The 26,094-nt window shown below is 38.3% G+C and overlaps 1 protein-coding gene across 1 annotated transcript in view; it reads right to left on the bottom strand.

Annotated features, from left to right (window-relative positions):
* The window catches only part of col12a1b (collagen, type XII, alpha 1b), an 83,831-nt gene that overhangs the window by 18,449 nt on the left and 39,288 nt on the right, over window positions 1-26,094 (bottom strand). Inside the window, exons 31-62 of the mRNA XM_073856431.1 lie at window positions 25,516-25,645; window positions 25,092-25,240; window positions 24,606-24,735; window positions 23,573-23,712; window positions 21,985-22,114; window positions 20,731-20,870; window positions 20,157-20,286; window positions 19,943-20,082; window positions 18,263-18,392; window positions 18,049-18,188; window positions 17,747-17,879; window positions 17,515-17,654; window positions 17,288-17,417; window positions 17,060-17,199; window positions 16,841-16,970; window positions 15,219-15,361; window positions 13,542-13,671; window positions 13,171-13,313; window positions 12,802-12,931; window positions 12,592-12,714; window positions 12,278-12,426; window positions 12,082-12,193; window positions 9,644-9,793; window positions 9,486-9,560; window positions 8,514-8,653; window positions 8,091-8,214; window positions 7,421-7,564; window positions 6,931-7,095; window positions 6,779-6,817; window positions 6,554-6,692; window positions 6,119-6,261; window positions 4,978-5,087 (exon numbers count right to left, since the gene is read on the bottom strand). Coding sequence (XP_073712532.1) covers window positions 4,978-5,087; window positions 6,119-6,261; window positions 6,554-6,692; window positions 6,779-6,817; window positions 6,931-7,095; window positions 7,421-7,564; window positions 8,091-8,214; window positions 8,514-8,653; window positions 9,486-9,560; window positions 9,644-9,793; window positions 12,082-12,193; window positions 12,278-12,426; window positions 12,592-12,714; window positions 12,802-12,931; window positions 13,171-13,313; window positions 13,542-13,671; window positions 15,219-15,361; window positions 16,841-16,970; window positions 17,060-17,199; window positions 17,288-17,417; window positions 17,515-17,654; window positions 17,747-17,879; window positions 18,049-18,188; window positions 18,263-18,392; window positions 19,943-20,082; window positions 20,157-20,286; window positions 20,731-20,870; window positions 21,985-22,114; window positions 23,573-23,712; window positions 24,606-24,735; window positions 25,092-25,240; window positions 25,516-25,645 — 4,191 coding nt within the window. The remainder of the gene's footprint in view (window positions 1-4,977; window positions 5,088-6,118; window positions 6,262-6,553; window positions 6,693-6,778; window positions 6,818-6,930; window positions 7,096-7,420; window positions 7,565-8,090; window positions 8,215-8,513; window positions 8,654-9,485; window positions 9,561-9,643; window positions 9,794-12,081; window positions 12,194-12,277; window positions 12,427-12,591; window positions 12,715-12,801; window positions 12,932-13,170; window positions 13,314-13,541; window positions 13,672-15,218; window positions 15,362-16,840; window positions 16,971-17,059; window positions 17,200-17,287; window positions 17,418-17,514; window positions 17,655-17,746; window positions 17,880-18,048; window positions 18,189-18,262; window positions 18,393-19,942; window positions 20,083-20,156; window positions 20,287-20,730; window positions 20,871-21,984; window positions 22,115-23,572; window positions 23,713-24,605; window positions 24,736-25,091; window positions 25,241-25,515; window positions 25,646-26,094) is intronic.

The following is a 26,094-nucleotide window of genomic DNA, read 5'->3' on the forward strand; positions in this document are numbered from 1 at the left end:
AATATGCAGTTCAACATTTAAACGTCTGACTAGGTAACTTTATTTTGATGTCTAAGACATGTGCAGAAAATTGACATTTAATGCTGTAATGAAGATGTTGGTCACATGACAACTGGTGACTACTCACATGACTGAATGAATGTTAACTGCTTTCACCTGTTCTCCCTGAGAAAGGCATGGGCCGAAACACATTGTAGAGTTTATATACCTTTTTTATGTAGCCATCTAAAATAAAGTCTTTTTAGTTTAAAAAAGTGCCATGGTCTTTCTAAGTTTTGTTTGATGGACTAAGATTAACCCCTGAGAACTTTGACATTATATTCTTTCCCCGATGTGCTCTCTTTCATTTGGCTTTCTAAAAAAACAAACGGTGCTATATAGAACCAAAACAGTTGCTTTGGATCGTAATCATAGAAGAACCGTTTTTAGTGCCATATAGCACCGGTGAAGCACCAGTGAAGCACCTGTGTAGAACCATATAGGTGCCATATAGAACCACTATAGCACCAAATATGGTTCTACATAGCACTATATGGTTCTACACAGGTGCTTCACCGGTGCTTCGCCGGTGCTGTGTGGCACTGGAAACGGTTCTTCTATGATTTCGAGCAAAGAGCCACTTTTGGTGCTATATAGCACCTTTTGTTTTTAGAGTGTATAGTTTATTTGTGACTGATTATTCAGCATGCCGCCTTCTGAAATGGGACAACAGTTATGCACAGAGCCTAGAAAAGGTATAAACATGTATAAAGGTCTAAAAATTAAAAATTTCATGTAGAAAAGATGTCCACTATGAGCGCATTTGAATTACAATTAGCCCAGAGGTTCAGTGAAAGTTAATACTGGACGTTCGGTAGACGCTGGAAAACAGACGTTGTGTGGTTACACAATCTGCACCTTTAGGAGACTAAAATTGGACGTGCAGAAAAAAAGCACAAAAACGTTGTTTTAATGTGGGTAATAGACTCGTCCTGTAACTACGAAGATGCATTCGACTCATCTTCAGTAAAGCAAATCATTAAATACACCTCAGTGGTTTTCAAGCGTTTCGTTGATGCCAAGAGCTTCAGGACACAATTACAGATGATGGGAGTCTCTGTTGTGAAGGGTGTGTTACAGCCAGAGGTGCTCATAAAAACATTAATTATCAAACCCATCCTGACATCCTCGAGGAGGCAATAACAGTCAAGCTAATTGTAAAATACTTTTTAGAAGAGAATTGGGGAAAAATCAAGTACAACGAGCCTGTTAAATCTCCCACGCAACATATTTGTTTGTCATGGTGCATGGAGATGAATTCACAAATGTATTTCAGACAATGCTAATGAGGCTCAATGATGCTAAAACAACACAGAGATTTTTTCAATATTTACTGATAGTGATTCCAGATGTGGTCTCAGAATCTCACAGAGAAGAAGAGCTTCGAGTGTGGATCAGAAACGCGTTTGTGGTTCAAGGACAGAAGAGATTATCATCTGAAAGACCACAATGAATTGGTCAGTATGTATAAACATGGCATGCTGCAGGCCTGAGATACATCGTTGTTTCTGAAAAATCCCAGTAAACTAGAGTTCAACCGACATGATATTCATTAGAATGATGAACTGGTTAAATTGGAAACAGACCAGCATCATCAAAGCTGTTGATATGAACCAAATATGACATTACGAGATGTTCACCTGACTCATTAAGCCAAACTTCTAACGCAAGCCTTCAGGTCTTGTCTACATTGCCAAAACCTGCCCACATCTCCAGAAAGTCTGCACCTTTGTTTTCAAAAGAAAGACATCCAAAATAAATGAAGTAATTCAAACAATCGATTTTCAATAAAGGTGTTTTGTTGTATATACTGTAAACATCTAACATGTTCAGAATATAATACTCTACAGTTTTGTCTGTGGATATTTCACCACAACTATTCAAAACACTTTTTGTTAACTTTTGTTAAACTTATGCATATGTTTTTTAAACTTTCTGTGTATAAAGTCAGATCAGATCATCTGTAGTCTGTTATAATCTGGCTTCATTGTTATATAAAGTGTTGTTGGAAATGATTAAATTCCTTTAATTTCTTTATTTTGAAAAGATTATTGTCAGCTGTCTCCTTTAAACTGACACCTGTTGATGTTCAGACACTGAAGATTTCTTACAGATTTCCTTTAAACTTCATTCAAATACCCCAAGTACTGGGGGATATCTGTAAAAATCCTCATACATCTGTGCGAGACTCACTGAAACACGCATCTCATTTCATTCATTGCTTGATCTGAAGGGCAAAAATCCCTCAAATTTAAATTCTGTCACTGTTATGCAGTGCTGGGCGATTTGGCAAAAAATTAAATCTTTTTGACTGAACATTTGACTGATTCACTCGATTTTCATTTTTTTCCTAGTCAACTTAAAGTGTAACTACAACAATACTGCAGTAACTTCTCTTTTAAGATGCAAGAACATCTGGTTTAAGAAATTAAAGTTTTAATCCCAGTGAACTAAAGGAGAGTTTTTAACATGGTGTAAATATAAAATGAATTCACTTTCTTCTCTATGCAGAATTTAAGCACTGTTAAGAAATATAATGGTAGCCTAAATGTGAAAACTAGACCTGAAACCTGTGTTCAGACATGCTTATAATGTTCTTGTATTTGATTGTTTAAGTACACAGTCAAAATCTTACATCACATGTTACACGAAACAATTCAACTATTATTTCTCTTTTAGGTCTTCATAACATTCTCCCATGCTTTGTTTAAAATTTGATTCGATTTTTCATGAATAATTTAGTCAATAATTTGGATAATGCTTGCTACGATTAACTTTTTTTACCATTCTTTAAAATTAATCTGTTCAAAAAAGTCATCATTAGTTTGGTAATCATACATTTTTGGTCATGCTGTTCACCTTGCCAACGAGAGATAATGAAGAGGAATAACAACGCTTTGTTACTTCTCCCACAGCGTACAACAAACAAAAGTGCATAAACTAATACAATGTTAGCCCAATAGGCTTTATGCCCAGCTGCACTACTTCCTGAACTTCAGCCAGCTCCTTGTTTCCTGTTCACTTGCATTGCATGTGAACGGCCCCTACGCTAATAGAATTCTGTTTTTCTTTCCCTGTCTCGTCCTCGACCACGAGGACCATGAGACAAACAGACCCAGTTCCGGTTGCTGTGAAGATCATTGCATCACTGATCCACTGGCTGTCCTTCAACGTGATGACCAGCCGATGCCCGACCAACGACCACCGGCTAAACCAGTTTAATTCGCTTACCCGCCTCCTATCCCTACCGTTTCTATATATATATATATAAATATATATTAATTCCTCCCAAGGGTTTTTGTCCTTCTAGGACTTTTTCCCATTGGGTTTTTTTCCTAGAGGGTTTTTAGTCCCAGGGAGAGTCAGACAACTTTGGCTTAACTTAGCACTTTACTGTATACGTTACATTATTAATATGCTCGCTTGTACGGTTTAACCGCTTTCTCTACTTCTTATATTATCTATTGATTTTCTGTGTTCTCCTCTACATCTTCTCATGTAAAGCTGCTTTGCAACAATTAACACTTGTGAAAAGCTCTATATAAATAAAATTGAATTGAATTGAATTGTTTCCTGTCTGCCATTATTGGACAAACTGATTAATCCAGGTGTGTCTGATTATTGTTGTGGTGACTACTGAGGTCAGGCACACTTGGATCAGTTTGTCCAGTTCTGAAATGTTGCCTGGGCGGCTGATGTTTCATTTTCAATGCAGTATAACCCTGCTGTGTATTCAGATGATGTCTGCACTTTGTAACAAACTTCCATTTAAAATCTCCATTCCCCGATTAAAATATAATTAATATTGCTTCAAAATGTACATCTGAATTTTTTAAAAAAAATCTGTAAAATCCCCAAGTTATTCTGAGCCCATACCATGTATGACTTTCATTTTAGTGTACAGAAGAAGATATTCAAACGGAATTTAATTTTTAATGGACCATCCATGCAAAAAGGAAAAAGCACCATAAAACTGTAATCCAAGACAATTTACATCATGTTTATATATCTAGAGACATCTGCACGAGCACATTAAAAAAAAACACATTGCTATTCAAATATTATTTATTTCTTTCCAAACAGAGGAAATCTGTAGTAAAATGCTTGAAGGATTCCTCATGCCCAAAGACTAAATCATAAGACTTAAAAGACTTTCACTTTGCATACCAGTGAAGCTCTCTGTTTTGTTTAACATGAACACATGAACAGTATATCATTACAAAGAGGAACAATATATATACATCATACACCTCTGTGGTAAATAAAAGTGCCTGATGCCATGTGTGCACAACTAAAGACTTCCTCCTACAGATTCAGACTGACAGATCTCACCGCAGGGTTTGATCGAAGGAATCTCAGAGGCCAAACCACAACAAACAAGCCACCACACCTCCCATTCAAACCACAAGAATTTACCCTGTGGTCGACTTTGACAGACACCCACCAGGATCCAGGCCAGATAAAGAGAAACCCAATGAAGTTAGATAATAAAAGAAAAGAAGGTCTTCATCTGATCCTCTTTCTGATGTCATTGTTCGACACAAGAATCTATGAGCCAATATTTTCCAATTTCATCTGCCAGAGAAACGTTTTTACAGGACTTATAGATTCTTGTGTTATTGATTTTGTGAGTCACACCCTGACTTCTTACTCTGCTGTTTAATGGACTGTAGTAGAGTTAATGTGAGGTGATCTCAGCTTCAGCTCCCTGAAACATATTATGGTCCTCAAGAGTCCAAAATACTTGCAATACTTGCAGATCCAGTAATAATATGAGTCAGGGCTTCTTGACCTCAGGTCTGGTGTGAACGTCTACAGAATCTTCTCCAGGAAACCCATGCTGTTTTATTATCATCTCATGCAAAGCTTAGTTGCAGCACACCGTACAACATCAACCAGTTTCAAACACATGGACATGGACTGAAAAAAGAAGTTTACCTTATGGAAGCTTCCATGGAAGATTTTCTTCACTTGATCGTCTTTAAACGTAGCACGCTGGATCTCTCCGGTTGTGTCCTTATTGTAAAACGACACGGTTTGGGCAGAAGCTAAACAAATGAAAGGTAGAAAGACAGAATGTCAACCCACATTCTTAATAAATTGATTGCAAACACTTACCTCAGGGTTCCCACCCCTTAGTTAACTTAAAATTCAAGGACCTTTCCAGGTCCAATACCCTCAAATTCAAGGACTAAATGTGGGGACACATTTTAAGTGAGCGCAAGGTTACATCGTGTTACTTTTAAGATATATTGTTACAGTTCACTTTCGAGGGAACTTGCGCTGCGTCACTGCGGTGACACTTTGGGGACGTCTCCAGGGGTAAGTGTGTCTGAATGTGTATATCAAATTCAACCAATGCTGAAGCTTAACGACAAAGACAGGGTGACGTGGGAGCCAGGAGGTATATTGCTATCTAAAATATTGCCAAAGACGGCATTACAGGGACACAGGAAGTATTGCAAGGGAGACGCAGCGTCTCGTTCCCTTCTCAGGGAACAACAGTTATATACGTAACCCGAGACGTTTTTATTTGTCAAACTATGTAAAAAAGCATTTTGGTATGAATCAACATTCACATACAGAAGATATAAGCATTTAAAGCAAACAGTTTAGCATGTGTGCTTAAAAAGTCTAGAATTTTTATGATATTATCTTACACTACACAGGGAATAATATGGAGTTTTTTCCAGAAAACTTCTTGAATAAAATAGATTCAAGCACTTCAATGACCTGTATCTATATATGTATATTCTCAAAAACTACATTAAAACTATTGATATTGATGCTATGACAGTATGTTCAGTCCTGTTACCTTGATCATTTCTTTGATGTTATTGGTTAATTTTAAAATAAAATAAAAATGATACAATTTGCAAAGTGTCTTCAAGCTATTAGCACATATTTAATGCAGCTATATTTCATGTATTTACTAGATCTATGCTAAAAAATATGTCCTGTTAACAAAATGCCTCCATCCTCCATTAAGAAACCATGTTAAAAAATAAAATAGTTACCCGCGTAAACATTGTGGGGCATGGTTCCAATCTTAGATTATAATAGTTTGAATGAGACTTACGATCAATAGTGACACCAGTCTCAGGTTTGTAGTTTTTATCTGACACCTGCCAGACATCGAAAGCCTCTGTGGGTGAGTCGGGCAACAGACGAAGCGTTAGAATGATGGTATACGTGTAGGGCAGACCATCGGGATGAATATAACTGTAAAAATCAAAATGAATAACATCAGTCATATCCAGAAGGAAAAAGCTTATTCCTGCAGACATCAGCACCGGCGTGCACAAATGACAGGACTGATGTGATCCAGTATTTCTTCAGTGATCTGTCTGGTATCATCATTAGGAAGTGTGTGGGAAAAACCTGGCATCTGAAGAGTTTTACAAGCTCTACAGGTTACCAGGACAACAACCAAACTCAAGCATACTGCCAATGTCAGATTAGCAAGAACTGATGGAGATATCAGAAGAAGATGTCTGATGAAGACTGGACTCACGATGAAGGCTGAGTCAGGAGAGCATTCTTGTGCAGCCTGTAGGCGGTGTAACTGTTGAAAGAACCGGGCTCCATAGAGACGCCCTTGGTGCTAGCGTACATCTTCTCAGTCAGATTAAAAGCCTCCAGCATTCTAAATCCTGTGAAAACACACAGATGTATGTCAGTAGTCTGCATATATTTACACAGAGAGATTCAATTATACAGGCATGTATTACGGGCCTACCTGGAGATGTGAATCCATTTACATAGATCAGAGGACAAGCTGGAAAAACAGACTAAAATTAACTTCAGGCCTGAACATTATTGCTTCATTTGATGAAGAACAATAAAGATCTGAGTTATGTGGAGAAAAACATCAGATGCCATCAAACTCACAGGATGTTGCAGTTTCACAAATGAAAGTGACCAGGTTGTCCTGGATGGTGGAGAATGCGTCAAAGTCGTCCACCACAAAGACGTGACGTTCGCTCGGTTTGCTGGCAATGTGCTGCAGCTCGACGAAATCAACATCGGCCACACCGATCACAAAAACGCTGTAACCTGAAACGACACATTTTCAATGAGAACATTTATTATACTGTAAAGAGGCCAAACTCCACGTGGTATTTTTAACCAAAAGCTTCTGTCCTAATTTAGTTCTTGCCAATTTGCCACAGTTTGTATTCAATAAAAATCAAACCCGCTAGTCTCTCTGCTATCGGCATTGTCCTAAAACTTTGACTATTCATTTAGTTATTGAAAACAAATGTGACATGTACATTTGCAATACTGCTGTATAACTTGCAGACCTGTAGCATTACTAAGTGTTGATTACGCAATTCAATCAATCAGCAGGTTTTGCGGATGTGAATGATTTTGGCCGTACCAGCATGTTGTAGTTTGGCAGCATTCTTCTTCACTTCATCCTGAGAGCGTCCATCTGTTACAGCAACCACAACCTTTGGTACATTTCGTCTCATTCCGCTATCAATAGTGAAGACTTTCTCGTACACGTGCTTCAGAGCCACACCTAAGAAACAAACAGACAATAAAACGTGTGTTAAAAGAGTTTAAAGAGTTTATACACAATGTTTCTGTGTTGCTCAGTGGTAGAGCAGTTTGTTAGCAACGCAAAATGTTATGGGTTCGAACCCAGGGAACACACAAACAAAAGACCTTGTATACCCTGTATTATTTGTTCACTCTCAGATCTCAAAGTTCTTTACAACACATTAGATTTGTCAAAAACATTCTAATCAAGAGCCATTACCCAACATATACAACATATAGGGTTCTTGATTTTCTGGCTTCTTTAAAGAAAAGAAAAAAGAAAGTTAGTTGGTTTCTGGGTTCTTTAAAGCACCAGTATATAGTTTTCTTAAAAAGTTACAAAATCTTTCTTTTCTGGTCTAAATTAAATCTTGATTTTGAGAAGTGAAGCTTTTCAGAATTTCAGAAGCTTCAGTAGTCATTGCTAACTGAGATCTGCATTATTCAACATGGAATAAAATAGAATGGAGAATTGAAGTGGAAATGTATGCGTGTATAAATCTTACCTGTTTTAGTGTTTCCTCCTCTGTATCGGATGAGTTTAAGAGCGGAAAGCGAAATGCCCTTATTATCATATGAGTTGAGATTAAACTCTGTCTTTGCACTGTCGCTGTACTGCACGAATGAGATCTGTTAAAAAAATACAGAGAAAGATTTCATATCAACTGACAGAATAATGGCATATATGATTGATTTAACTCTATATTGTTTACTTAGATCCTGGCATTTCCTAATGAAAAGATGTCATGTGATTTGAGGAATTATTTATATATATATATATATATATATATATATATATATATATATATATATATATATATATATATATATATATATATATATATATAATTTATTTATTGTAGCAACAATGTTGCAGGATAAAGTTATGCAGGTAGAATAACTTAAGTTGCCTTGGTGAAGTAAGTTACCTGCATTCCTGATGGGCCGATGACGTCAAACGCTCCGACGACACTATACACAAACTGTACTACTTTACTAAAGCTGTCATCTCCAATACTCCAGGATCCATCGATGAGGAAAACCACATCTGCTTTGGCCCCTTTACAAACTAAAAGAAAAAAACCAACTCTTTAAACGGATATCTTTCATTTCTAATCAACTGAATCATTACAGAAGAGTGGAGTCATCATGAAGCTTTATATTGTGATTACTCTTGATCCAACAGTTTGGTGAAATTAAACAAGATTGAGGCACATATGAAACACAGAAGAGTTATTTAATGTTAATAATCAAACTTTCAATCAAAGAAATAATGTTATTATGAGCCGACTTCATCCGTCTCACCACAACAATGTTCTCAGCTTTGTGAAAAATAACTTTACTAAATGAAAATCTCAACACTTAAAGCCAGCTGACTTCTGTGGAGTGGAAATTGGCTCTCGTGAGATAAACAGGATTTGAGGACGGTCCAGCCGCAATTTTTTATCGTTTTCAGGAATTAAAGATGAAAGAGACTGATACTCATATTTCTTTGATTAAAACCAATATCAAAGAGCTCAAATCTAAAACATGTTGGCATGCATGTGGCCATACAAATTCTGACACTTTCTTCATTGCAATCTGGTGATTAACTATAGTTTATATATTTTCCAAACAAATGTGAGATGTCATGCTCTTGCAAAACTCACAGCTATGACTCTGTGGCTATTTGCCATTACAATTGCAAAGCAGTTGTTTAAACATTACGACTCACATAATAGAGTAAGTGGACTAACCAACATTTATTGGTGTTTTTCATAATATATATATATATATATATATTAAAACAAATCCAACCCCATAGATGTCCACCGCAATAATGTCGTCACCATAAATTCCTTTGGCCATGATAATCGTGTAGTGAAAGTCTACATGTAATATAAGTGACTGCAGATACATACCTGCCCATCCAGGAGGAATTGTGGGTGGTGGAGGAGGAGTGGGTGCTTTTGTTGGCACAGGTGTCGGTTTGACCACTAGACAAAGCAAAAGAAAAAAACTGAGATGAATGTGTGGGTTTTCTTCACTGAAGGGGTTTCAGAATCAATCTTGAACTTACAGGTTCTTTCTTTGGTGCTGACTCCAGGTCCTTCTAGATTGGGGGTCTGGACAAACACAGTAGCGCTGTAGGGAGAATCTGGACTCAAACCATCGAAACAGTACTGACTCTGAGGGGCGATGGTGATTTCCTGCTGACCTCTAGCTGATGCTGAAAAGAAATCAAACAGTACTGGCATTATTACAATAACCACAATATATGTTTTTACAGGATACACCGAGGTACAGTAGTTCAAAAAATAATACTGCAGGTTATATTATGGTACATGTAAAAGAAGACACGGTAATACCAGGGTAATGTTTTGTTGATGCTTTCATGCCCCTGTTCCACCAAGACAGTTTGAGTGCTAATTTCAATTTAGTACTTTCTTTTTCGACACCCAAACCACAGTCTCTGAACCATAAAAAGTGGTTCTTAAGTAGCTCAAAAACATTGCTGAACTGATTGGGGGCGGGGTTACTGTGACATGAAATTAGAAGGGTAGCTACATGCTAAGGCTAACAGTGCTCTGGGTACAATAAAATTAGAGTGACCATACGTGCCATTCCTCCCGGACGCGTCCCGGCCAGGATTTCGGGGCGTCTCCTGGAAGTCGTATTTGTTGACCGCATACGCCATTCAGTTTAAAACATAAGACATACAATCGTAGTTTCATTCTTACCTTAAAATGTAATGGTTGCTTTTCTGTAATAATAATAATAATAATCCTCTATGACATATGTGGTCAACAAATATGACTTCTGGAAGACGCACCCGAAATCCTGGCCAGGACGCGTCCGGGAAGAACCGCACGCATGGTCACCCTAAATAAAATGTATTATGCCCATACTGTTATTTTCGATTGTAACCTCAGTTTATATATATTACGTAGAGCTGCACATACACGTTAATTCACTGCATTTGGATGTCAATGTAGTTAAGCAATAGCCTGGTTAAAACCAGACCATTCTCAGTAGTAACTGAGTTATGGTCTGGCAAAGCTTCATAGAAAAATCATTTCCAAAGGGGCGTCAGCATCGGACGTCTCTTAAATGACTCTGTGTCAAATTGGATAGACCTAATACCAATCACAGCGATGAAGGAGATGATGTATGCAGAGCTATATCAGACTTTTGCCGGATCTTGTCGGTAAGACACTGCTAACATCTCTTTTTAGATATGAAGGCTTCAAGTGTTGTTCCTTGCTCAGGTTTTAATGAAAGGGAAAAGTTTAAATCACTTAAAACAAACGCGATAGCTAATTCGAATGAGTGATATTCCACGGCGGCATCCATCTTTGTAATGTACAAAATCTGCTTCACCGTCACTGCGCTGTCGTCACCGTTTAAAGCCCGTCCCAACGTTTCTGGTTGGTGTCGCGATTTCTCGGCATTAGAAATGGGCTTGAATGGCCTCTTTGCCAGACTACTTGCAGAGCAAATATAAATTTGCTGGAAGTTGTCTGGGTTTTCCCAGGCTAGGTAAGCAAAGCCGTGACCATTATTAATTATGCAACATCTGACTTTGTTGATGGTGTGCTTGTGTTTGGCGCTGCCACGCTAACATTGCTGAGAAAGATTCAATGTACACTATGATGTAAGACTTGGCTCTAGCCCATGGAAAAGCAAACTGGTTCTTAGAAGGCTCGCCAGGCGACCCAACATCGAACCAGCAACAGCACTAACTCTGAACTAGCACCCGTTTCTTTCTGGTTAAAAGGGGGCATTATTTTGCTTAATTTTTAAAACACTTGGTTTTCCTTTAGCTCGATTGGTAGAGCATTGCATTAGCAACACAAAGTTCACATTTTTAACTTCCGGGGAACCCACATGCTGATGTAGCATTGAAAGCACTGGAAATTGCTTTAGATAACAGCATCTGCCAAATGCATATAAAAATGTATTTAGGAACATGGGAACTATGTGGTAATAGGTTTGATTCGTGTTTAAAGAGTTTCTAGGGGTTTTCTGCAAACTGATGTAATTCATTCTGCTGAAATCCAATGGTAAGGTTGGTTGCATGTTAAATGTTATGCATCATTCTCTGGCAACATGAAAACAAAAGCTTTAGACAAACAAACTGATAAGGGTTTGAGCGAGTAAATAATCGGTCATTCTCATGGAATGATGCAAGCAGGGTGGTCCACTGTTGTTACCACAGCAAATACTCAAAGCAGTTATTTATACAACAACAGAAGATAAATGACACATCATCGGGAGGACATCCGGATGAAACTCCTACTGTCTAAACTTTCATTCATAATTCTCTCATTCATCTTCTCATAACTCTGCCCGGTTTAATTATTTACAGAGCTCATCACAATGCATTCTGGGATTTCCTTAAAAGACAAGTGATGCTGATATGTAACGCTGCTTCGGTTTTAGGCTAAACTGAGATCTGTATTCACATGATATGATGTCTCATAATGTTTTGAATTAGCTGAATTCAAGTTGACTTACGGTCCAGAGGGTTTAGCTTAATTCTGTAAGAAGTGGCGGCACGGTGAGGCGTCCATTTAATGCAGAATTTGTCATAGCCGACGTCATAAGACTCGATGTTGGTCACATTGAGGTACACTGAAAAAAACAGTCATACTACATCATCGTACTGAAAACACCCGAGTAAAATAAACATTGTATGAGTAACCGTAGAAGCGTACAGTGTTGTTCCTTGTCCCATGAGAGGTTTGCTGACACCGCCATCATATTGGGCGTACACCTGAACATCGTACGTTGTGCCAGGCAGGAGGTTATGGAGAGTAAAGGTAGTGACATCACCAACAAACACCTCCAGAGATTCGTCCCTATCTAAAGGACATTCAACACATATTTGTTAAAATATCAACTTATGAACACACAATTCTTTGGATCTTGACTCTCATTTGCATCTCAGACATTTAGTAAATATTCACTGAGAACAATAACAGGGTCAATCTACAATAGTTTGGATGATAAATCGAGATGGATCTTTATCTGTTGGCTGGTAAACCAGCTTGTAACCCATGACTGGAGACGGTGCAGGGTCCCAGGACACACGGAAACGCGTGTACCACTCATCTGACACCCGAAGATTCTGAGGTTCAAGCAAGCCAACTGAACACAAGAGAGTTAGTTAGTTTAGTTTGCTACCACTCAAGACTGGTTATTTGTGATGTTAAATTTGTTGTCGGCTTCACTGACGTGTTTTTGCATTTCCGTTCAGGGATCCTCCAGGTCCTTCAGGATAAACGGCCTCCACTGTGATGTTGTATGGGGTGTCAGGCAGAAGGTTTTGAAGGATTGCATTATTTCTGTTACCAGGAACAAACGCCTGCAGAAAAAATGTAAAATGATTGAATAACATGTTCATACAGACAACATACAGACTTGGGGCTTGTGGCAATGTCCACTGTTTTCTATTTTAATCTCAGAGACGCACATACAACAGTATACTGCATTTATCCAATCTAAATAACATTTACTCAATGAGGATCAGTTCATCTTCTTCCAAGAATGTTCTGACTGATGCAACAAATCGTGTAGTTTGGTTGAATTTGACTGGTTACTCACAAATTCAGTGATGGGGTCTCCTTTCATTGGTGCATATGAGATCTTATATTGCTGTACAGGACCCTCGGCATGATCCCAGCCGATGCTGATGGTGTTCGTGGTGGTTTCAAAGACTCGCATGTTTCTGGGTCCACCCCGTGGTACTAAAACACGAGATGAGATTACTGATGCTGGTCCCACAAACTTAACACAATGATGTTGGCGGTTAGAGACGGTTGCCAGATCTTCACTATGATTTTATTGTTTATTTATGATGCACAAATATTGCAGCACATATTTTATATGAGTGTTTATTAGTAACAGTAAGTATGAGCAATATTAAGATTGTTCGTGTTTTCTTTCTAATCATTAACTTCAAAGATATCACTTACATGTTTTTCCTTTGTCAGTGATTGCTGGACCTTCTCCGTCCGCGTACACGGCCAAGACGCTCACTGTGTACGGAGTATCAGGAATCAGTTGATCCAGGAAAGCGTTGTTGGTGTTGCCAGGAACAAAAACCTGAGGAGAGAATCAGTGTTTAGATATCATTCAGATTCAGCATTTTAACAAACATCCAGTGTATAAAAATACAGCTCAGATGTTACAAACCTGGCAAATGAAATATACATAATGATGTCACTGTTAAGCCCCTGTTTAGATTACCAGCACAAGATAACATTTCCAAACAGATATGTAATGCAAACAGATGTTCTCACTGGGTTAAACGTTACATAAATACTGTCATCTCAACGGGATTGATCCCTGGAGAGCGAGGGTCTGCTGGAGAGACTGAACTAAAGGGAAACCCGTCAGCTACCTGTCATCACCCGTCAGCATTATCATCACATCTGCTCGTTTGTTTCTCATTTGTACATCACGATTGGAGGCTGAATCTCTGACTGAAACTCATCTACATCAGACTGATGGGTTTGCAGTACTGTGTGTTATATCTGAAGGTCTCTCTTCAGTGTCCCAACTTGCACTTGGTCAAGAATGCAAAAGTATAAAGTTGCTAAACATTCATCTGTCTTTCAAAAACTTCTTATTGCCTTGAAGGAAGAGATTATCCAAGAATGACAATTCTGTCATGTTGAATCAACACTAAACCCATCTGACTTATGTTCCTCCTGCTGGTTTTTTACATACAATTAAAGTTGGAAGTGACCACAATCTATTGATCTGGGAAAATAATCAAACAAGTACTCATGCAGATTTGATGGGGTTTTATTACAGCTCATGGTGACTTGTTTGTTTGGACAATAAGACTGTGAGCATTCCTCTAAACATTTTTGAAAAGACCGGGAACTTTAATGGTGCATTTCTGGAGCTTCACATTCACATTACTGAAAAAAACAGCTGGTTAAGAGATAATAAATAGCATCCCAGGTGAAAAAGGGGCACTAAAATACACTTTTAAATACACTTAGTATATGTACTTTTCCATGTACTAATTTACGGACCTCTGTGACCTCATAGCTGGCTACGGCCAATGTTGGCTGGTTTTAAGTTTTTAGTACAAATATCTACAAAATTCTTAAATCTAAATGGATTTTTTATGAGCGAAATGACACAAGACAAAAAACTAAATTTAAGTGAATTTGTGCTCAAAACAAGCAAAAAAAATCTGACAATGGGGCAAGAAAAAAAATCTTGAACTATTTTCCTAAACACTTAAAGATAATTTCAGGAAAAATTGCTTACCCCATTGGCAGATTTCTTTGCTTGTTTTAATTCACTTAAAGTGTATATTTTTCTTTAAAAACTAGACTGATTTTCTTAACATTTATAGATGTAGGGGAAAACACAGAAAAATCGATAGATAATATAAAAAGCAGAATACAGCAGCTAATAATAAACCGTACAAGTGAGCTTAGTAATAATGTAACGTGTACAGGAAAGTGCTAAGTTAAGCCAATGTTGGCTGAATCTCCATGTGATAAAAAAAATACTCTAGAAGAAATACCCTGTGGGAAAACTTCTAGGAGGAGAAAAACCCTTGAGAGAGATACATATATCTAGAATATATAGAAAAGCACATTACTGTCGTGTGTTTGTGTGTCACTCACCGATTGCAGCGGTCGTACACCAGTCAATGGAGAATATTTGACTCTGTACTGCTGCACCTGGCCTGAGGCCGGTTCCCAACGAACATTCAGACTGTTGGTGGTGGGATTGTACACCACAATGTTTCTGGGTGGGAAACGAGGAACTGAGCGGAGAAAGAGAGAAAGCGAGTTAAAAGAAAAGCCACTAAGCAACAAACTGAGAAGAAGTAAAGAACAGCACAGTAGGAAACTCAGTAAAACTGAGGAATGAATGCTGATTGAAACAATTGACAAAACCGCAGACAGGTTTTACGATGAGAAAGTGCCAAAAAGAAAAGTCAGGTAATGGGGAGGGGCATTAACGGTAGGGTTAAACTGCTTAACATGCTTTTAAAGCAGATGTGTATAAAGCCCGGAGTGTAGTCGTTTTTTTACACAGCATTGCAAAGTATAGTTTATTTGACTCGTACATGTAAATAAACTAACCTAACCCTAACCTAACCTAACCCTAACCATACAATGTATGCAGGGTTTTTTTAATCCGGCGGTGTGCATACAGTACACGCTTACATTTCTGATAAAGAAAACTGCATCACACACACTGTCCGTGAAAAAAAATTGGCTATACTAACACTTAAATTGTTTTGCTTCTATTAAACGATTGTAGCATGCTTAAATAAAATTTATATGAAGCATGTAAAGTATAAACATCCAGAAATTGTGTGAAGTAGGAATGCACTGATACAAAATTTCAATGCCGATACTGATATTTGATTACTTCCAATGACACCGATAGTTTTACTTTTACTCCTTGTTTCAAATTGTTATGCCATGAAATCCTAGAAGTGCAGAGCGGACAAACTGTAATTCTGTTGTCATTGTCACATTGTCAATTCAAATAATCACAAGTTTGAGTTGTGATGCATTTTTCTGCCCTTTTTTATTCCAATAATATATCTGTACTGATCATCAGCTGCTTTTAACCCTTTAACTGTCACCCAGCCCACTGTTGAAATATTTATTCTAGAGGCTTAGACCTTTCCAACAATACATAGTTTATCATGACATCATTTAAATTTACATCAAAAATATTGAAGTAAACTCTTCATTCTGTATCCTGTATACAACATGGTGACAGACTGTGACAGTTAAAAGGTTCATCTACAATAACGTTTAGACAAAACTATATTTTTAATTTTTTCAATTCAGCAATAATCTTTTAAGTGCTTCTTTCAAATGAGACCAACCTTATGTTTATATACCAAAGCGTTCATGGATTATTTAAGTTTGTATAGTGCATTTTCATGAGAAAGAGGGGATGTCCAATAGTTGGATAAATATCTTTTACGTGTATCTGCTGATACTGATTATAGGCCGTACATTGGTGCATCCCTATTATAAAGTGTAGTTGTCTTGCCCTGAAACACTGTGGCAAAATCTATGCAAAATAACCTTAAAAAAGCAAGCAACCCTACAGTCCTGTACTGAAAATCCTCTAAAATCAACATCCTAACCAAAATGACTGATTCAGAATGCTCTTTACAGGAAGAGCCACACAAATAGCTCAAAAAACCCAAACCTCCAGTTTGTTCGAGCAATAGTGATTGTAATGTTGGCTTTAGAGATGTTTAAAAACAACTCACGTGTCTTTCCTTTCTCAGACAGACGGAGACCCTCTCCCTCTGGATAAACAGGAACCACAGTCACCGTGTAGGGCGTGTCTGACAGAAGGTTCCTAAGTATGGTGTTGGTGGTTCCTCCAGAAACTTGCTCCTGTTGACACACGACAGTTAAACTGAGACTTTGAGAAGATGGGTGGCACATTAAGAAAGACCGTCAAGAGACAGTAGAGCATCTCTTACCATGTCCTCAGCACCACCAGACACTGGCACGTAGAAGAGTCGATATTGGCGGACGTTACCCTCAGCAGGCTCCCAGCGGACATTCAGTGAGCTGGTTGTGGGATCGGTAACCTGCAGGTTCTTAACTCCACCCAAAGGCTCTGTGAATGGTCAGAATTTCAATTCATGTATAGGCTCGGTATACTGCATGAGACAAATATTGTATTTCAGTATTTTTTTGCTACGTACTTGTCTTGCCGTTCTCCGACTGTTTCTTTCCTTCGTCGTCTGGATAAATGGGCACAACAGTGACTCTGTATTCTGTGTCTGGCTGCAGGTTTCTCAAGATAGTACTGGTGGACATCCCGGACACTTGTGTCTGAAGAAGACATCATCATCATCATCATCATCATGTTCACACACATTTACAGACAAACTAACCAAAAAGATGGAGATGGGACAGATGGATCTTTTACCGTGCTCTCAGCACCACCAGCAACAGGCACGTAGAGGATGTTGTACTGCCGGACATCTCCGTCTGCGGGGTCCCATCTAACCCTTAAAGTGTTTACGGTCGGGTCTGTTACCTGCAGGTTCTTCACGGCTCCCAAAGGTTTTGTGTTAGTAAAACAGACATGATGAACTTTTCACAAGCCATGAACTGAGATCGCTCCAAACAGACCAGAAATGAGCGGTTTCAAGACTCACTTGTCTTTCCATTTTCAGCCTGACGTTTTCCTTCAACATCATTCTCATACATGGGTAACAGTGTGACCTTGTACATCGTGTTAGCATTGAGATTACGCAGGACGGTGCTGGTTGTGCCTCCAGAAACAAGTTCCTGTTTATTAAACAAACAAATCAAAGGTTAAAAACCATCATCACAGATCTAAGCAATCATCGTTTACATAATTGCAAATCATTTTTAAATCAGGATGAAGGATTTAGTTAGAAACACAAGTTTGCTTATGCTAATGTTATTTATAAACTAAAGGTTAATCACATCTTACCATTTTCTCATCATCTCCAGGCTCTGGGACGTAAAACACTTTGTAATTTCGAGGGTTTCCGTCTGCGTGCTCCCAGCGAACGTTCAAGGTGCTGCTTGTGGGATCAATGACCTGAAGATTTCGAACTCCACCCAATGGTTCTGAAATATCAGGAATTAATCAATTTTCATTTTTTTTCCTTTTTAGTGTCTTCAATATCCACCAATAAACTCACTTGTTCTTCCATTCTCTGAAAGAGGTATGCCCTCCATCTCATGATAAACCGGCACTACAGTCACGGTGTATGTGGTATCCGGCTCCAGACTCTTCAAAACAGTCGAGGTGGTGCTTCCAGACACTTGATCCTGATCACACAAAAATCATGCAATCTAAAGGACAGCGGCTATGTTTACATGCACAAAATGTTGTCAATCCGATTGAATTTAATCTGATTGCAGGTTATGCCGAGTTCAGACTGCACGAATTCAAAGTAGTCGGGTCACATATCTTTTCATACTGCATGACTATCTGGGGTAGCATTCAGTCACTGCTGTTTCACACTGCACAAACAGATCGGCAACAGGGGGTTTCACCAGCATGACTTTACCATAGGAAGAATCGCTGACAACTTGGTCCCGGTCCACAAACTACGTCTCACAGCCAAACACACGCGAGAAGTGACAAGGAAACAACAGATCTAACGTGACACTGCGGATTATAATTAAAAATGGTAGCCCGCAAGAAGCTTGCCATAACGGCATGTGCACTCATTTGTAGCGAAAAGAAAAAGAAAAGAAGCCCTTTTCTTAACCAAATTCATGCTTGCTGATATTATGGGCTGTACCTTCCTAACTCCTCCCTGAACTTCCAGCTGTCCTGTATGTTGCTCTCTCATTGGCTGTAGGTCATTGCCGATGTTATTTTCAGTCATGATTTTAAATCGCCCGACAGGTCCAGATATTTAGCATGCCAAATATCTCACGGGTGTCGGCGACTTGTCTGCGATTCTCTCAGAACGCGCTTTTGATAATTCACACTGTGTGATTGTCACTCGTGTGCACGAGCACCGATTTGGCTGTGATTTCAGGCATTTGTCTGGGATTTCTCAAAACCTGTCGGTGAGTCAAAATCAGGGCTAAAATCGTGCAGTCTGAACTCGGCATAACTACAGTACAGTACAGTTTACATGCACCCTAAACATTGCAATCTGATTAAAATCTTTGTTTACATGCACTTTCTATATAATTCCAACCAAACGTCTGCGCAAGTGCACAGCCAGGGTTGCCAGATTGGCGTCTCAAAACCAATACATGAATGGACATTCAAAATTAGCCAAAAAGCATCCCAATGACTATTCACTTCCCAGAAACAAAAAATAATTTTGGTGAAACATTTTGCAAAAAAGCAGAGAACTTGACAACGCAGCACACAGATAAATGTCAAAGTTGAAGAAAGTTGTTTTATATAGGCAAATAAAACACACTTTTTAAAAGGCAGACGCTTTTTTATTGCTTTTATGAAAGAACACATGAACGCTACATAAAGTACAGCACGTGACCTCATTATGTTAATAATGTGTGCTGTGTCATTGCCTTGCTATTGTATGTTTCTGTGTCAAGAATCATGTGATACGTAAATATGAGGTAAATATAAGACTTAAACTTAAGCACAATTCTTCTGCAAATGTGCACAAGGTATTTTTGTGTCTGATTGAGAAACTACTATGATTCACAGGTTTGCATGCATACTTTTTTTCTGCTGATCGGATCACAGATGGTGGACTACACCACCACCTTCAATACGATCAAAATTTGCATCTGATCGACCTCAATTGAGCCATCACACGATTACAAACTGATTATTTGATTGCATGTTAACATACCTAGTGAAATTGACAACTTTAAAGATTACTCACCACTTCTTTATCTTGTCCACCCTCAGGAACGTAAATGACGATGTATTCCCGCACGTTTCCTTCTGCCGGCTCCCAGCGTACGTTCAAGGTGTTGATAGTCGGATCTGTAACCTGCAGGTTCCTCACGCTACCCAGAGGTTCTACAGAGACAACACTCATCATGAAGTCTTGACATGTTTTTCTGATTATATGTGTTATGAGGTGTAACACTTACTAGTTTTTCCTCTCTCAGTGAGTTGTGGTCCGTCTCCTTCAGCGTACACCGGCACTACAGTCACTGTGTACATGGTGTCTGGACTGAGACTCTTCAATACTAATGTTGTAGTGCTTTCAGACACTTGCTCCTGCAAAAACAGACATGCTTTAAAGGTTTTTAGTTCAGGACAGTCCAAAGTGTAGTTGCCCATTTATATTATTAAGAGTGCCTGAAGGGATATCTGTCATATCTGTGATATCTTTAAACACAGTGACATGCCTTCGTTCATTCTGACAGAAACTGGATGCACGAGGTCCTCTTAATCAAATATGATAAAGTTAACAAAACTTTGAGCACTATTTCTTTGTGGCTTGCCAAAGAAATCTTTTAAGAGGCTTCACAGTTTACTCCAGCTCAGTCTAAACATTGGTATTCCCAGTCGAAAACTTTCTCAGCAGTTTCAAGAGTAATGAGACGAAATCTCCTTCGTCTCTCTTCCTCAGGCGATGATCCCATCAATAAAAATACACATCTTTCAGTAACCCATGTCATTAGATTTTTCACTTGTAAATTCAGATGGAGATAGAAGTACCATGATCTCAGCTCCCCCGTCGGTGGGCATGTAGATCACTTTATAACCCTGAACGTTTCCACCTGCCGCTGCCCATGTGGCGGTGAGTGTTGTAAAGGTGGGATCGATAAGACGAAGGTTTCGAACCCCTCCAAGAGGCACTGGATACAGAAAGACAATATGCCATTAAAGAGAAAAACTAAATACAGTGACTACTGTTCATCATAATATCTGGAACAACATTAACTGGCAGACATTGAAGTGGTATTTATATCAATGTATCTGTATTAGCTTGTGTCTCTCAGCTGGAGGTCACTGGGTCTCATTCACTAATAATTGCGTACGTTTTTTCGTATTTATACGCACACTTCTTACGAAAACTTTCCGCCTAATTCACAACACGTGCGTACGCACATGAATTTGTTCTTATACTTGTTCTTATGTTACTTAATTTGGAGTTTTCCACATGTACCGCTGAGTGCACGAGGTTGATAATTTGCATAAAACACGCCCAAACCAGCTCCATATAAGGGTTTTCCGTAGCGCAGCGCTGGTCCACAGAAAATTTTAGAGCAGTTTCTCACGGAAGTAAAGGAGCTCAAAAAGAAATCCATGATCACATTTATTATCGGTAAAGTTCTGTTTTACTTTGCCTTTTTTATTTGGGGTGTTTTGCTGTCGTTGAGGAAGCCAGTGCTGTCCACCAACCGAAGTAACATTAAAGTATTAGATGCGTTAACAAATAAGACATTTAATTAATATGATAGAGATGTGCATCTGTATCTAAAATAAAACAGACAGGAGATTGACGTTTGGACTTCTCATTAAATTTACATGACGTTTACATTAGGCATTAAGCAGATGCTTTCATATAGAGATTAAAAAAGTGAGGAAGGAAAGCGTGAAGATTTGTTATTACGCGCATCTTCTTTATATGTGTAGAAAAAATAAGTAGACTATAATAATGTATAATATACGTGTATAATAATATAATACAGAAAATATAATAATATAAAATATAATCATGTTAATTTTATATATCAACATTATCATACACGTTACAATTACAGCCTAGTATTTGATTATAGCGTACGTGATTATTGTGTACGAGTGGTTTTAGGTTTTCTTGAATTTTTGCATACATTTAGAAGAAGTTTTGATACAAAAGTTTTTGTTCAATCACGATTTATTTGTGAAAACATTCGTAATTTGTGCGTACGCATGGTTAATGAATGAGACCCATTGACAGACATACAGACAGAGGTTTATACGTACAAGTTCTTCCATTATCAGACTGTCGTCTGCCCTCCGTGGCGGGATAAACTGGAACTACAGATACTGTATATGGAGTATCAGGCTGCAGGTTTCGCAGGATTATGGTGGTTAGGGTTCCAGGTATTTGTTCCTGTTTACAAAAAAGTTATACATAAACCAAAGCACAGAACTGAGATAGGAGACAGGACTCATGAGGAGTGACCGGCCGATATATTGCAGTGTCTGATATATCAGTCGATTTTATTTTTATTTAATTTTTTTCGGCATTGCCCGATAAATAGACCCCTTCACAGTTCACGTCACAGGCGGTTCCCACTGCGCATGTCGGGGTTAGAAAAGTCATTACAGCAGGTTGAGTTGTGTATTATTCGGTATCGTCAAAAATGCCTACTTGGGTCTTGGGCTTTGAAAGTCGCACCAGGTCTGCCGTTAAGTTTTTCGGGATTCCTGCAGAATCTCAAAAACAAAAAATCCAACATCCGTGGCTGCAAGCAATAAAACGTGCAGACTGGGACAATGCAAAGATTTTGAGAGTGCTCACTTTATTTTAGGTAAGTCATCATTTTTCAGCCATGTTAGATTAAACTAGAAAGCCTTAATGGTATGAACAGTTTGACCCCATGCTGCGCACGCACCCGATATACATTCAATGTTTACAAACCTTGAAGGGGTCTAGTTTCAGTCAATTAAAGATGAAACGTTATGAAAATTTTACAGCACAGTTATAGTGACCAAAATCACCACAGTTATCAATATTATCATGGTTTTGTGAACAATTTCTAGAAATATAAAAAAAAATCGTGATTCAAACCAACATTCAAATTGATTTTACATGAAAGCGCACTTTTGTTTGCATAAAAGTCTTATAAATAACATCAATCATGGCACATTTGGGGTCGTGAGATAAATGTTTATCTATAGTAGTTCAGATAAAACACAAGTGAGCGAGTCATCTGTCTGCGTACATTGTAAAAACTTGGTGTGCTTTATGACCCACGAGTAAAGCTGCACGACAACCTGCGCTAACGGCCATCGTGAAAGAAACAAAGTAGAAAGGAGCTTTAAACTCATCCGATTACATCATTTTTTGGAAATGAATAAAAAAGATGGATTTGTTTAAAAAATGTTTTAAGTAAACATGTGTCAGTACAACTCAATTTTCCTAAATGTAAATTTTTTTGGGGATTTAAATTCATCACAAACACATGGGAGCAGACGTGAATGAATGTGTTTGTCTCACGTTATTGCCTAATTTGGTTGATGCTAGACAGGGGCTTTTGAGCCGTGACACTGGTACTTAAAAAATGATGCGGTAATACTAACCATTGGAATTTTTTATCGCATTTAACCATTAAACTGGTAATCATGACATTTTTACAATCGATCAATAAATCTTTCTTAAACACTCATATGTAAAGCCAAAGTCTGACAGACAGTAAAATGAATCATTTTATTTTTATACTTTCACCAATTTCTCATTTGTTATATCAATCTCATATTAGCCAATCAGCAACATTGATTTCTCAAATCAGTATTACTTCATGAATTGTATGCTGTTATTGAATAATTATTAGAAATCAAGCCTAACCATGTCCTCATTTCCTCCAGCTGAAGGCACGAAGAAGATCTTATACTGACGCACGGCTCCATCAGCAGGGTCCCATTTCACATTCAGAGAAGTCATGGTTGGATCAGTGACCCTTAGATTTTTCACACCGCCCAAGTACCCTTCAAAGAAAACCACATTTGACGGTTTTGGCATTAATTGTATGACATAGTAAGAACATAGAGTTTCTCAAGCTTTCCAAAATGTGTGTTGACTCTTAAAAATTAAAGCCTTTGAGAGTTCTTGCTACTTGGTCATTAAAGAGATATTTCACCAAAAAAGAAAAGAAAATACATCATTTACTAATATACATTTCTTTAAAAGTCAATGGTGCCCCAGATAATTTGAAGCATAACAAAGAAATTTATACAAGAATATATACAGAATTTTCTTTTTTTTTGTGATTTTTAATTTTTTTTGTAAAGCAGTTGTAAATGAAAGGTCACGTTTTTTCCTGATCCCATTTTTAAACCCTCGTTAGTGTGTAATGTTGCTATAATAGCATAAATAATAGCTGTAAAATGATCAAGCTCAAAGTTCACTGCCAGGTGATATATTTTCTTTAACAGAATTCACCTTTCAAAGCCTACAGCGAATGGCCGGTTTGGACTACAGTCCTCTACTTCCTGCTTTAATGACGTCACTAGAACAGTTTTTGACTAAAATCCGCCCACAGCAATAGGTCAGTCGCCAGCTAAGCTCAAATGGCTCTGCTAAGCTAAGCTGCTGTCGAATCACAACACACTAAACAAACGACACAATCAGAACTCAATACGTATTTCTGTAGGAGGGACTTCATAAAACAAGAAAGACATCAGACCGTTTTTAGGACAGTAAAAACAGCAGCATAGAGTTTAGTAAATTAAATACCGCGTTTTTTACACGTGAAACATGAACACATGTTATATTGTGGACTGTAAACACAATCATAGCTGCAAGGACCTTTAAATGCTTCTGCTGTGGTATCAGACTGTAAAACCATTTTATGTTCCAGTGACATTCATGAGAAACTCACTTGTTTTTCCATTCTCAGAATTTCTCTGCCCATCTCCCTCAGCGTAAACGGGTATTAAAGTGACGGTGTAAAGCGTGTCTGGTTGAAGGCCTCTCAATACCGTGGTGGTAGTCGTTCCAGATACTTGCTCCTGTTTCAAGAAATAACACGTATGATGTCCATTAAAGACGTCACAATTGTAGTTGCGCTGCCAGTTGGAAAAGGATTGGTTATTTATCAGATTGGATTATCAAAACTTTAACCCTTCTCTCGGCTTTTCTTGTAACAACCACTCAAGCTTAAGCACTTAAACTCTTAAGATCAGTTTGAGATGATCATCATTCACCCGCTGGATTCTGTTACAGCACAATCCAGCATTAATCTCTTTAATCTCAACTTCATGAAAGAAACTTTCTCTACATCACCTTCATGTCACGTCAACATCAATCGGTTGGTTTACTACAGTATTTAACTTGTACTAGAAGGATTAGGTCCTACCAGTCCTACCAGTCCTACCATGCTTTCCGCCCCGCCTGCCGCTGGCACGTAGACCACTTTGTATTCCTTCACTTTTCCTTCTGCCGGTTCCCATCGGACGTTCAGTGTGGTCATGGTTGGGTTCAAGACCTGCAGGTTTCTCACTCCTCCTAAAGGTTCTTCAGAAGCATCATATAATACGGTTACGTAATACATCTGATTTTCATTACATAACTTCTCAAATCATGCCCACAGACGCTGGCTAAACGCCTGACACTTACTGCACACAATGCTGGAAGACACTTTATCCATCCAAAATAAAACACTCTAATCTGATTGGTTGAGCTTACACAACTAATGGTGCACAGGTTTTTTCAATGTACTCGATGGATTTTCCACAGTTTTCTGAGTTTATTTCTTAGCTTTGGATTGAATTTCTCTTGAAGACACTTACTCGTCTTTCCTTGACCCGAAATGTCTTTGCTTTCTCCGCTGCGATAAACGGCCGCCACCGTGATGGAGTAGGGTGTGTCAGGGTTTAACTTCTGAAGAATAACACTGTTCTTCTTTCCACCAACCTGAACCTTGAGGGAACATAATGTCAATGCTTGTGAGGATTTTCATGAAAGAAAATCAAAACCTCCACACAAACGCTTTTCACAACTGCTTATGAACTTTTATTGTTAGCTTGCTATTGTATGTCCCAATCTGTAAAATATCTACAACAACAGCAGTGTGTCAAATTATTGATCCACTTACTGAGCAGTACAGAAAATAAACTATGAATAATGACAAAACTTATATAAACACACAGTATAAATGTTGTATCTAGAGTGATTTGATCTGACGTGAAATGATAACTTTATATTTACAGTGCAATATTGGCGGAGACGTTTGTATTAGTTTGGCTCCAGAAAGTGCCGTATGTATTTGTAATTTGGTCTTATAAAATGACATTAAGTATAAACTTCAGCAGTGCTTTATGCCTTCAGAATTGTGCAACACAACATCACTTTTAAATTGAACAGGACTG

The sequence above is a fragment of the Misgurnus anguillicaudatus genome, chromosome 18 (genome assembly GCF_027580225.2).
Source record: "Misgurnus anguillicaudatus chromosome 18, ASM2758022v2, whole genome shotgun sequence".
NCBI classification, from domain to species: domain Eukaryota; kingdom Metazoa; phylum Chordata; class Actinopteri; order Cypriniformes; family Cobitidae; genus Misgurnus; species Misgurnus anguillicaudatus.